Source organism: Molothrus aeneus, chromosome 1 (assembly GCF_037042795.1).
Source record: "Molothrus aeneus isolate 106 chromosome 1, BPBGC_Maene_1.0, whole genome shotgun sequence".
In the NCBI taxonomy this organism is placed as follows: domain Eukaryota; kingdom Metazoa; phylum Chordata; class Aves; order Passeriformes; family Icteridae; genus Molothrus; species Molothrus aeneus.
Window position 1 is genome coordinate 56,762,581 of NC_089646.1, and position 12,503 is coordinate 56,775,083.

The 12,503-nt window shown below is 40.9% G+C and overlaps 1 protein-coding gene across 1 annotated transcript in view; it reads right to left on the bottom strand.

The window, feature by feature from the left end:
- ADCY1 (adenylate cyclase 1) overlaps positions 1–12,161 on the bottom strand; it is a 151,098-nt gene extending 138,937 nt beyond the window's left edge. The window contains exon 1 of the mRNA XM_066544840.1: positions 11,467–12,161. Coding sequence (XP_066400937.1) covers positions 11,467–12,135 — 669 coding nt within the window. The 5' untranslated portion in view covers positions 12,136–12,161. The remainder of the gene's footprint in view (positions 1–11,466) is intronic.
- Between the last annotated feature and the right edge of the window lie 342 nt (positions 12,162–12,503).

The following is a 12,503-nucleotide window of genomic DNA, read 5'->3' on the forward strand; positions in this document are numbered from 1 at the left end:
TGAAATTCCCCAGAGTTTAACCCAGAAACTGCTCCGACTGATAATACCAATCAGCATCTACAATTGTTAATAATTGCAATAGCTAGGTGATACAGTGATATAGTATTATGTCCAGGCCACCAGTAGACCTCTAACATCTACACCAATCCTAAGAACATTTTCAACTGGAGATGTTTTAACCAACTCTGAAAACAACTGAGATATTTTCAGATGTTACAGAGAGAAATATTTCTCTTGAGGATTAGTAATCTGACCCCTAATGGCTTTCCCTTCTTCTACTCTCATACAGCCTGCCTCGTGACAGCTTTTGAACTACTCTACCTTCTTGTTTTCAGATAGCTTAAGCATTCCTTTAAGAAAAAAACTCACACCCTCTAAATACTCTGCATTTATTGCCATGTTACACAGAATTAGCTCTTACTGTACCCAGTGTCTTCTTACATGTTGCACTGCTGACATTTGCTGACAAGCCAAACCCATGGGTTTCCTTGGGACTGATTTAGCATTCAATGTGGCTTTTCTACTGTAAGAATAATAATATTTACCCAACACGTTAAGAATCAAATATGGCAGCGGACTCTATAATGCCCTGGAAGTAGATTGCCTCACTTTCTGTTGTTATGCATGCTAATTTTAGGTGCAGAGGTCCTGTGAACTTCCATTGCAATTCCACATAAGACATACCTATTACCTCATAAGCAATCTTAGCAAAACAACATTTGTGTTTGCCCACAGACCAAGGAAACAACTTTAAGTTTGCCGGACTTGCTGAGTTACCAACCGTGATGGTATATAAATAACTCATATTCTCATATCAGAAACTGGACTAGTGGTATCAGTCTTTCTTGCACATTTTGGTACATCATCAAAATATCTTTAGATACTAAAGAAACTTGAACTTTAAAAAACCTACATCTGAAATATGGCTCTAAAGAAGAGAAGACTTTTCCCTCATACACCTCCACTCTTGAACCCAGGTTGCAATAAGGAAGAAAAAAATCTTTTCCAATGTTTGTACCATTCAATAGAGCCATCTCTTATAGGATTGCTCACAGTAAGATCACTGTAACTCATAACTAGCAGTATATCAGCTTTAGAAATGCATTTTTTTTTAAATTGCAACTTCAGAAAAAGGTTTTCAGCTGTACAAAGTAGCTGTAAATCTTTCATTTCTCAGTTTTTTCTATTTTTATGAGTGGAATGGCAGCAAGTATCACACACAAGTGAAAAGGAGCTGAGATAGCTGATATATCCCTGTGAAGAGAATTTCTTTGAGAATGTTAGGTAACGGTTTATTTATATGTCAAATCCTTACGTTTAAAGAGGACCAGAAAGTCTTAGTAAACTTCAAAGACATCTTCAGGGGCATGTAAGACATTTTGTAGGAAAGACAATTTCTCCCAACTGTAGGTATTACATCTTCATCCCAAGAGAATGAAGAATCTTTATGATCAGTAGCTAAGCTCAGTTTTTCAGTATATAATTGTGCTGAAGAAATGGAACTTCTGCAAATGATGGCAAAGAGATTTGGAAGAAAGGTGCATGACTGCAGACTCAGTAATAGACAAGAGAGACTAGGTCTTGGGGCTGAATATTGTGTACCTTTAGGGGAATTAGGAAAGATCATTCTCCTTTCTGCAGAAATCTGCCTTCCAGAAGAATGTGCTCTTTTTTGCATCTGGATGATGCTCCTTTTTGGGGGAAATTCAGTAGAGACTACTGCACCAAGAACTACAGTAATCAGCAAAAACCTGACAAGGACAGGTTGCAAAAAAACATCAGCAGAAAAAGAAAAAAAGCAAGCAAGCAAGAAAATATTTAAATTCTCTGATGATACACTAGATCACTTAAGGATAGAGAATAATTCATAGCTTTACAAGTGGATATTGCCCATTCCAGTATTTCTGTTCATCCCAACTGTAAAATACAAACAGGTAATTTTTTCAGAGTATTCTTCTAAGACTCAAGAGTAAGAAAAGTACATTTTTCATTGCCAATAGGCAAGCTAAGAAAATCCAGAAAATTATGCCCACTTTTTCCTCTTAAACATTACTATCCTTTTCACTGATGGATACACCTGAAACTGTTATAAGGAGAATATGCAGTCTCAGGTAGAAAATCACACTGCTCTCCCACCAAAGTATTTCAGCCATTGTGTTAACATTAATCAGTATTGTGAAGGGCAGTTTAGAATAAGAAACCCTCTTCCGGCTGTGGTCTCTTCAAAGGCAAAAATCAGACTAATGTTTTTAATAGTGCAAGCAAGAAGAAATGGACTATTGATAAAGCAGTTTATTTTGACTAACAGATGAAGCAAATTAACTCAGCTGCAATCTCCTCAATCTACTGCTGCCTAAAATAGAGAGAGCTGCATGGAGAAGGCCAAATAAGCTGCTGTGATCTTTCCATCTGGTGGAACTCAAGCATCTATCACTCACCACTGTCATTTACATAATTGGTAAAGAGGAAACTCACATGCTGAACATAGAGATAGTGCTCAGTTTGTTTCTCTGTTTTGAAAAACAACATTATTCCTTATATTTCAAAGCATATAGGAATGACAGAGCATTCATCATAGCTAAGCCAACTATGAGCTTAAAATAGGGTTCAACTCCCAGAGCCCCTGCAGTGACAGCTGATTTACACTAAACCACCATGGATCAGCAGAGAGATCAGCATAACAGCTTGCAGGGTGGAGCACCAGGAATCACACAGGACATTAATGAGGGGTAATCCTCACTTTTCAGAGCTCTGGGATCCATAATACCAGGTGAGAGTAGCACCCAAATCTTTGACAGCCATAACAGCAGTGACCAGGATTCTGCAGAGCAGACTCAAGAGACAACCTGCAACAGTGGAAATTTGATCCTGGTAGAGCTTCTGTCTCTTGCATGCTCGTTTGGTCAGAACTTTACACACCATTACTACTTCTATGTCATTTCACAAACAAGCAGATATTGACTTTTTATATGGTTCCCATTAAATTATGTACCTGTTTAGTTAAAACATCCTGGGAAGAAATTATTACAGGCAAGGAGAATTTTTGACACATCAAGTAATCTCCCTGAAATCCACCAAGATGTTTTTTTGCATTTAAAAGTGAAATGAGGTTCAGTCCAACATCCTCCACCTTTGAATGAACAGTGAAACAGTGATCAATTTACTTCAAAATTAATTTTGCTACATTGTATTTTATACAGATTAAGAGAAAGAAAGAAAGAGAGAGAGAGAAAGAAAAAGAAAGAAAGAAAGGAAAGAAAGGAAAGAAAGAAAGAAAGAAAGAAAGAAAGAAAGAAAGAAAGAAAGAAAGAAAGAAAGAAAGAAAGAAAGAAAGAAAGAAAGAAAGAAAGAAAGAAAGAAAGAAAGAAAGAAAGAAAGAAAGAAAGAAAGAAAGAAAGAAAGAAAGAAAAGTCCTTAGAAGGCATAGGCCTCTTTTCAACTTCTTGTGAACAAATTTCATAAGTCCAGCTCAAGCAAAACATTCTTTTTCTGCCTGATGATACTCAAATTAAGGATATATTTTATGTATATCTATTTTTAAAACTGTGGTTATTAGCGTTATTTCATTTTCTAATTTTGTATGGGTGGATAACTGCTTTCATCTTCTAAGAGGTAATCATAAGCAGATTTATGGCAATTGACAGACATTTGTACACTGTAGTGCTTGAATGAGTAACCTTTGAAAAAAACACACAACAGCCAAGTTAAGCACTCCTTAATTTTATATGCTAACCACTGTAAAAAGTTAATTATGTTGACTTTGAACCCAATATTGAACATCTTGCTCCAGAACAAATATATGAAAGATGATGTTAAAAGTGAAATATTGCTCTATAAAATTTTTCATACTAGCCACACATTTCTTCAACACACATGTCTGGATGAAAAAGGATTTCTGTAGTTCCTGAACCACAGCTAAAGAAGTAACTGTCTTTCTTGAGGGTTTTTTGTACTTCATTGCTCACCTTAGAGCCACACACTAGATCCACATTTCTGGGATTTTTCACTATTTCAAATACTGATGGAGAAAACATCTTTTGTGTATATACAAAGTGCTTGTTGATTTTATTTCATGAATCAACTCGTGGTAAATTTGTGCAGAATATAAACAGCTGGACAAAGCAGTAACTATGTTGTTTCGTCATATACCTGTAGGTATGTATCTTAAAAATTTGAAGCAAAGCAAATTTCTTCCACGAAAATTCCCCCAGAGGAAGAAAGTAAGAAAGAAAATCACGTATTTTGGAAATTTTTAAAAAAAGGGAAAAAAAAAAATCCATTCTACTCATTAACAGTCTCTCATACCCATCCATCCGTCTGCCAAAGACAAAGCTCAGCTCAAAAACTTGAATCAGTCTCTTCAGCTGGCACTCTTTCCTCGCCTTCCCAACAGCAAGGGTCTTACAGGAGTTAATACTGCCTGAGTTCTTTCTGTCATAAAACACAAACATTTCAATTCCTAGATGAAATTTTCTTATAACATTATGAATTAATCAGAACATGAAGTCTGTGTGAAGCTATGCCTTTTCCACATTCATAATAGACTTTCTAACAATTATTCCATCTTGACACCACCAAGAGCTTACAAGGAATAAGAAACAATGCTTTTCTGACTCCTCTCTGGTGTTCCATACATGCCACCTGCATTTAGTTATGTTTGTACCACCTTATCGTAACAGAAAAGAGATGTAAAGCCAGAAATATATGGCCTTTTGCATCTGAGAAAGTTAAAGACAATAACTAACCATGATAGACAGAAAATATTATTTTATGTGAGCTAATGTTTTTTGGAATGGCAAGAGAAGAAATGCACTGCATCTAAACTGACAGAATGAGATAAGACGCTAGAAAGAATATTTCTGTCCTAGTTCATAATGCCCATGTACAGACAAGCACACATTCATGGCTGTGCTTAAAGGAGATGAAAAGAAATTGAAATCTGCTCTACCTAGTTGGGATATTACACTGGTTCTGTCTAGAAAAGCATTGCACTATGCTAACAACTGGGGAAAACAAAATGGGGAAAATACTTAGAAGCCTGAATGGCAGAACATATAAAGAGCAAATACTCCCTACAATTAACATTTTCTCATAGAAGTTTAGCTCTGAATATATCCAAAATTACATGTTCAGGAAGAAAGAAATTAAGGACAAAAGGAGTAGAAACCCTTGATAACTTATCCCATAGAACCACCAAAAATCTTTAACCCCAATTTGGCAGCCCCTGAGCTCAGAGCTGCACAAACGCTGAACACTTTGTGAAAACTACTTTTCCACAGAGTAAGCATGTAAATTAAATACAGTTCATAATGACTAACATTACATGCAATGTTTTGCTATAAACTAGGGTCTAGGCAACAACATTTTACCATTTTGAAATGAAAACACCCTTGGGCTCACTTTAATAACAGTAAAATAATAGCAGTAGCAATACATGTGGAGACAGTCTAAACCACACAAAAGGAATGCAACAATATAGCCCTGAAGTACTGTATTGCCATTGTTCTTACTCTATTGCCAGTGCTATATAAAAAATTATAAGTTATGCACTAACTTTGCAAGGCCTCCAGACTGAGACATGTCAGGCTTTTTCTGGGCTAAAAGTTTAGCCTTCTCAGGCTGAATTTTTTCTTTAACTTCTGCACACATTGTTTACTTGGTTTAGACATTTTTCCCTAGTTGACCAGATCTCTCTACTTCATTTATGTTACTTTTGCTTATCTTTGTATGTTAGCACAACAGTTTTATGACTAAAACATAACAAAACTCTACTATGCAGAAATGTAGGCCATGGAAACACAGTACAAACCTTGAGAAGGGGAGACACAGGAGGTACAAGCATGGTATTACAAAAGGTGCAGCGTAGAAGACAACACCTACAGCTACAAAAAAAGAGTCCCCCATGGTCAGCTAAAGAAATGTGAACATGGAGATAACCAGTTCTGGTATTAGTTGAAACAAAGAGAACAAAGAACAAGTATTTAGCATACATAAAGGAAAACAATTTTAAAATTTTGGATGAAACATGGAGCTGTAGAACAACAAAGGAAGAGAAATGACTGTATCAACATTAGCATGAACATCCCCTTCCTTCCTGTGAAAGACTCCAGATGCTCTCAATGTAGGCAACATTTCCAGCAGAATGAAAGACACCACCCCTAGAATTTGGAGAAGCAGAAGGGAGAGCCTAACATCAAAGAAAGTGGGTAGTAACTGAGTATATAACAGTATTAGCTGTTTTTTTAATTATTATTTTTGAATACTTTTTTGAATAGAAGCCCTCTTTTTCTTCAGTAATGATGGGATCTTGCCTACTAATAACAACTAAATTTCTCAGATAAACTGTTATTGACTATGTCTCCAAGTCACATGATTCTCGACAAGGCTTCTTGTTTCTCAAGCATGCAGAACCATCAGCATGCTGTTAATTTTCAGAAACCCACAAAGAGTAGCAGTGTCAGCATCTGCAGACTCAGGAACTCAAGAGCATACTAATCTCTATGTGGAAAAAGATCCTGAACTCTACATTCCATAGAAAATCCTACACTTCAGCCCCTAGATAAAATGACTGTGGTCAAGACCTGGCAAAGACTATGCTACAAATGAAGATACCACTTTGATTAGAAAGGAGTAAAAACCCCAACCCCCCTCCCCCCAAACTTTTAACAATTTTTCAATATGGACTGAATATGAAATGAAAATTCGAGTTACACAGAGATATTGAGAAACTCTAAAAACAGTATTCCCTATCTTTGGAAAGGGAGGAAAATAGTGAATTCAAACAGATTATTCGTGGATAGATATGCCTGAATTCTAGAGAATATTATTGATAATAGAATTCTAGATCTATTCTTGATACTAGTATTTGGAAAGCATCACAAAGACTGAACTAGTAGAGTCCCGCACTAATATTTTATATACATGAAGGAGAAAAACAGAATTTTGCACTGAATAATAATGACAATGGAGCTGAGCTGTCTTTGATTCACAAGTGCTTTTGTTAGGCTACTAAACTCTGCCTTCTATGTGAGAGACAAAGGTGTGGAGATTAACAGTTCTGCCAGTGATGCGTTCATTAATTTTCTTTTAAACATTAGCACAAATAAGATTAACTTTGGCATAACAATTCCTTGTGATATTCTATAATGCTATCATACTAACCTGCAAATAGTTAAGATTATAAAATAGACATCTAAGTAATAAATTAATTATTTAAAATAAATTATACCAATTTCCCCCCATTATCCTTTACACAGTCTATCTAATCCCAGCTAAGATTTTTGGTACTTGCTGAATCAATAAAAGTGCTATCATGCATGCAAATAAATATATGCATAAAATCAGTTTTAAATGCAGGCCAAAAAAAAAAAAAAAAAAAAACTAACAAAAAAAACCACAAACCCAAACAAACCAACTGAAACCTACATTTGTTTCACCACACTTCTGAAAAAAGTTTTGTGTTAGTTTATGAGAGCACTATTCTTTCTTCTGCTCTTTGTTACTCATGCTGTAGTTCTGGGCTTTCTTCTCAAAGATTTGCTCTTTCGCAAAGACTTCTGTGATGTGTTAGGGTACTTTGGTGGTGTATGATTTGGTTTTTAATTTTCTGGAAATAAAAATATATTTTTTAAAAAGGGACCTAAAATATTTAGAGGGCCAAAAAAAAGTCATTTAAAGGTAAGACATAAAATGGTGTATATGCCACCACTGACTAATTTCTATGAACAGCCTTTGCCTTCCTTACCCCATCTGGTCTTCATGTCTCTAACACCCACACACTGCATTACAATAAAAATTATATTAAGATCCTTTGGGCAGAATTCTCTATTTCTGTAAGGGCTCTGTAGCACCTAACATATATCTGGAATCTGTAGAGGGAAAAAAAAGAAGAAAGAAAAAAGGAGACAAAAGTCCAAGTTTTTAAAACTTCATTTGTATGTTCAGCCATCTGTGGATACATTGTCACCTTATATGGCAGGAGCATTTTGTTCCATGATTCTGAAGGAAGGGAAAGAGTCCAACTGACATGATCAATATGCTACTGGTTATATACACCACTTATGTCCTTATCACAATGTCATATAAGACATGCAATATCAGCTGTGAAGTCAGCATGTCTTTGACATGATCCCATATGGGATCAAGGTTGCCCCCGAGTATTTTGCATATTTTTTTAGATTGCACTTATTTATATATATATATATATAATCTATTACTATATTTCTATTTAGAAATGAGCAGGACATATTAGTAGATTGGAACTTTTCATTTAATGAACAAAACACTTACTGAGGGGAAAGGTTAAGCTCAAGTTCTGCCACATTACTCCCCTGACTCTCATTACCTCCCTGTACTTGCTTTCCTGCTCTCCTCTTGCCTTTATAAATACCTATGCCTCACCTCTGCCTTGGCATGGCATGGCATGGCATGGCCTGATCTCCACAGACAATCCTGTGCTGCCAGAAAACTATCACTTGCAAATTAAATGTGCTTTACTCAATAGAAGTCATGACAAACTTCTGCCAAAGTGAGCATTGGTTTTACTATGTAGAGAATTTGTACATTTAAAAGACAGCAAGTCTTAAGAATGCCATGGGGCACACTCAGGGTCTGATCTGTCACTATGAAGTTAGTGAAGCTTTTGGCATTCAGAGATTTGCAAATGGAGATTCCTCAGACTTTGTGAAATAGAAGATGCATATCTAAAAGCTCACTTTGGGAAAAATCCCTTAACTTAACTATGCCTGTTTTTTAATGGGTTGAACTTGGAACAATATGAACTAGTTAGTTGTGCTGACCAATTTCCAGTTTAACGTCAATGGAAGATTACTGGATCTGCAGTCTCCTAAAGCTCAGGCTAAACAAAAATAAAATTTATTCCCAAATTGGTTCCCTGCCCGAATCACAAAAAAAATCAAAGAGGTGTTTAACAGAATTCCAATCTCAGTGATTGGTGCAGGCCTTTCTGCATTTTCAGGTACTTCAGATATCTGTTTAAAAATTTAAATTCATCAACTTGCTTGGGGCTAGGAAGCAAGGGGTTGGGAGAGAGAGCAGAGCCTTTCATGCTATTGCAGCTCTGCATAGAGCAGTCCTGCTTCCCTGACATATCAACTGCATGCTTTGTCTACAGGCATGGGGACCCTCATGATTATATCCAGTGTCTGGGAAGCAGATCCCAGTCATGAGGAGAAGTCCACTCTAGCCCTTACAAAAAAAGGCTCAGCTACTCTCAGGCCAAGCAAATAAAATTCAGATGATGCAGCCTTTACATATCTTTAAACTTCCAACCATTGCAAAGCTGTTCTTTGGAAAAGCAAAAAACTTCTTTGTAAGGGAAAAGTCCCTTCCATACATGGAGATGGCCTTCAAGTCAGAAGACTCATTCCTTGCCAATATGCCACAAATCAGTGTGCATTTTTGTGTGTCACAAATTCACAGACCAGTTCTATTGCTTGACTCTGAGCTGGTTTCTGCCTCCTGTAATCAGTAAAGCATACTGCTTTGGGGACTGCATACAAACCACTGCAATTACTCTGGCTGGGGGAAATGGTGATGAAGAAGAAACATAGATATGTTACATCAGATCTTAGTCAACTATTTCTATGCATTTTCAAGACAGTCTCTTGTCTGATGAATAACTGAGTTAAACTAGTGTGAAAGGATAGAACCAGAAGATTTTTTTCTTTTCAAAATGTTTTACATACATGACCTTGGTTAGGTAATTTAGTGAGCAGACGTTATTGTCATCTTCTTTATGTTACTCATCTAGAAGAGCAGATGCTACACTGAGCTGCAGTTTGGCATCAAGGAAAGTCTGTCTGTGTGTCAGAGTAGCCAGGATAGCCTGGACTCCCACAAGGACTAATTGGTGCTCCAGTAAAAAGAGCTATCTTCAGCCCTATTCAAAAAGAATATTCTAGTGTTTTTAACATCCTTCCAGATGCTTTTTAGGAATGCTCCTCTCAGTACTCCTGCATTTTATCAGCTCTCCCTCTCATGGAAACTCTAAATCGCATATTTAAAAATAGACCATCAGATTATCTGGGTAAATCATAAAGCTCAGCTTATCTCTCTCTTCCCCTTCAAAATATACAATTTATTTTGTTCACCAGCTCAGCAGCGTGAAGCCATCAATAATCCTGTTTGTCTCAGTAACCCCACTCAGTGATTGTCCCTGTGTATCTCTGTGTGTGCATGTCACGCTGGGGTGTATGTGTGTGTCTGTGTGAGCACTGAAGAAGGATCCAGGAATTTACAGTTCTGGGCACAAAGGTGTACAATCCTGCGGTATTTATGCCCATGTCAACTGTGTATGTCCTAGCATCACAACACTTATGGAGAATAATACCAGCATTTTGCCGAAGTAATGTACTAAGTACTTCAATTATGCATTAAATTGTTGTTTAACACCAATCTGGAGGACAGAAGCTGTGTGCTTCTCCTGAGGACAGGCATAATCAATTAATGCAAGGAAGGACACAAAAATTTTCCAATTCCTCTCTCCCAGTGGTTCACACGCACCAGATAATAGAGCCTTCAGTGGCAAACCCCGACTGCCAGCCCCCACGTTTCCTATACGCCCATCTCCTCATCCTCCTCCCCCTGCTAGTGCGGCCCATCAGGCCACGAGAGCCGGAAAAAGCCCTGCAGGGATATAAATAGCTCCTCGGGGGAGGAGGGGAGAGTGCAGCAGCACGTTTCTAAAGATGCTTGCTGCAGAGGGAGGTTTTGCTGGATTAATTCAGAGGGGAAGGGGAATCGCTAGGAAGTTCACTGCCACAGCAGGTAATGTCTGTGGAAAGAGGGCAGCAGCTGCCCTGGGGAAGCTGAAGGGGGAATGCCCCGCTTTCTGGGACAGCAGCGAGGCGGGGTTCCCATTCTGAATGTCCCACCTATTTCAAATCGTTTTCTCAGAGCCCTCCCCGCCCCCGCAGATGGGCTGTGTATAGGCTGTGAGCGGCCCACGGCTGAGACAGACAGCGAGGATACGAACCAGATCGGTGGAAGTGTTATTATCACACGCAGCTTATTGTCTGTACCAAGTTTGTACGGAGCCAGGTGATATGATGTTGCTGGTGCGCGCTGTATTACACTGACTGTGCATGCGATGCTCTGAACTTGCCCCATGAGCGGGCACACGGTAGCGCTGCCTTCCCTGCCCTGCCCCCGGTTTTCCTTGGAGAGACAAAGCCGAGAGGTTCCGTCTCCCCAGAGCCGCCCTATCCCCCCCTGCTTCCCGGAAACTTTCGGGAACTACAGACACAAACGCCTGAGGCACAGGTGCGCGCTCGCCCCTTCCCGGCGGGAGACAGCCGGGGCACTCCTCAGCCGCCGCCTGCGCGGGATGCGCCGGTGGCCCGGGGCCACTTCGCGGCTCTCCGCTCTCCCTCCCCCCGGCGGGCCGGCACCGCGCGGCTCTGCGGTGCTGCAGCGCCCGACCCGGCCCGGCCCAGCCTCTCTCACCGTCCTCCAGAGCCTCTGCCGCTTGGCACTGACGGAGGTGGCGGTGACGATGAGGTGGGAGACAGACACCACCAGACCGAAGACGATGGCCAGCAGCGTCCGGACGGGAAGCAGTGAGTAGGAGACGAAGGTTACCAGCATGAGCTGCCACATGCCCTGCTCGGGGGCGCTGGGCGGCTCCATGCCGTAGGCGCCGAGAGAGAAGGGGCAGCAGAGGAAGGAGAAGGTGAAGCTGAAGAGCAAGGTGAGCTTGACGATCTGCTGCAGCTGGGTGACCTGCAGGTACTTGACATTAGTGACGATGAAAAGGGAGAGGAAGATGATGCAGTGCACCGGGTGCGAACCTTTGGAGATGGTCAGGCTGGGGCCGGAGAGCAGCTCCACCAGGGCTAGGCTGGCGGTGAGCACGATGAGGACGGCCAGCGCCTTGAGGGTGGACGTCTGCTCCAGCTTCAGGTTGTAGCTCTGGAAGAGAGCCTCCAGCTCCTTGCAGTCAAACTCGTCCTCGCAGGCGATGGCATCCAGCAGCAGCAAGGGAGGGGGGTCTCCTAACCCGGCTCCCGCTCCCGACGCCGCGGCAGCCGGCGGGGAGCAGCAGCAGTGGCAGCACTTCTTCCTCTTGGTCTTGACTTTCTGAAACGGTATTTCCTCCATGTCAGTGCCATTCATAAACCCGGGCAAGAAATGCTCCTCCAGGTGTCCCCCGCTGCCGCTTTGCCGCTTCGCTGTTCATAAAAGAGAGGGGGGCTGCGCGCAGGAGCCGCGGCCGCTCGCCCTCCGGCAGCCCCCGCCGCTCCGCGGGCGCGGGTCCCGGGCACTCCCGCCAGCCGCCGTCCGCAACCCGCGCCGGCAGCCGCCCCCTCCGCTGCCACCCAGGAGCCGGGGGTGGCTGGGACGGCGGGAGGAGAGTCTCACTCGCGTTAATGTGCCAACCTTCCTGCCTGCAGTCTTGCTTTCCCCTCCACCCTCCTCCTCCTCCTACTCCTCCTCCTCCTCCCTGGTGCTCCAGGGATGCTAATCTCCTAATGACACCAAAA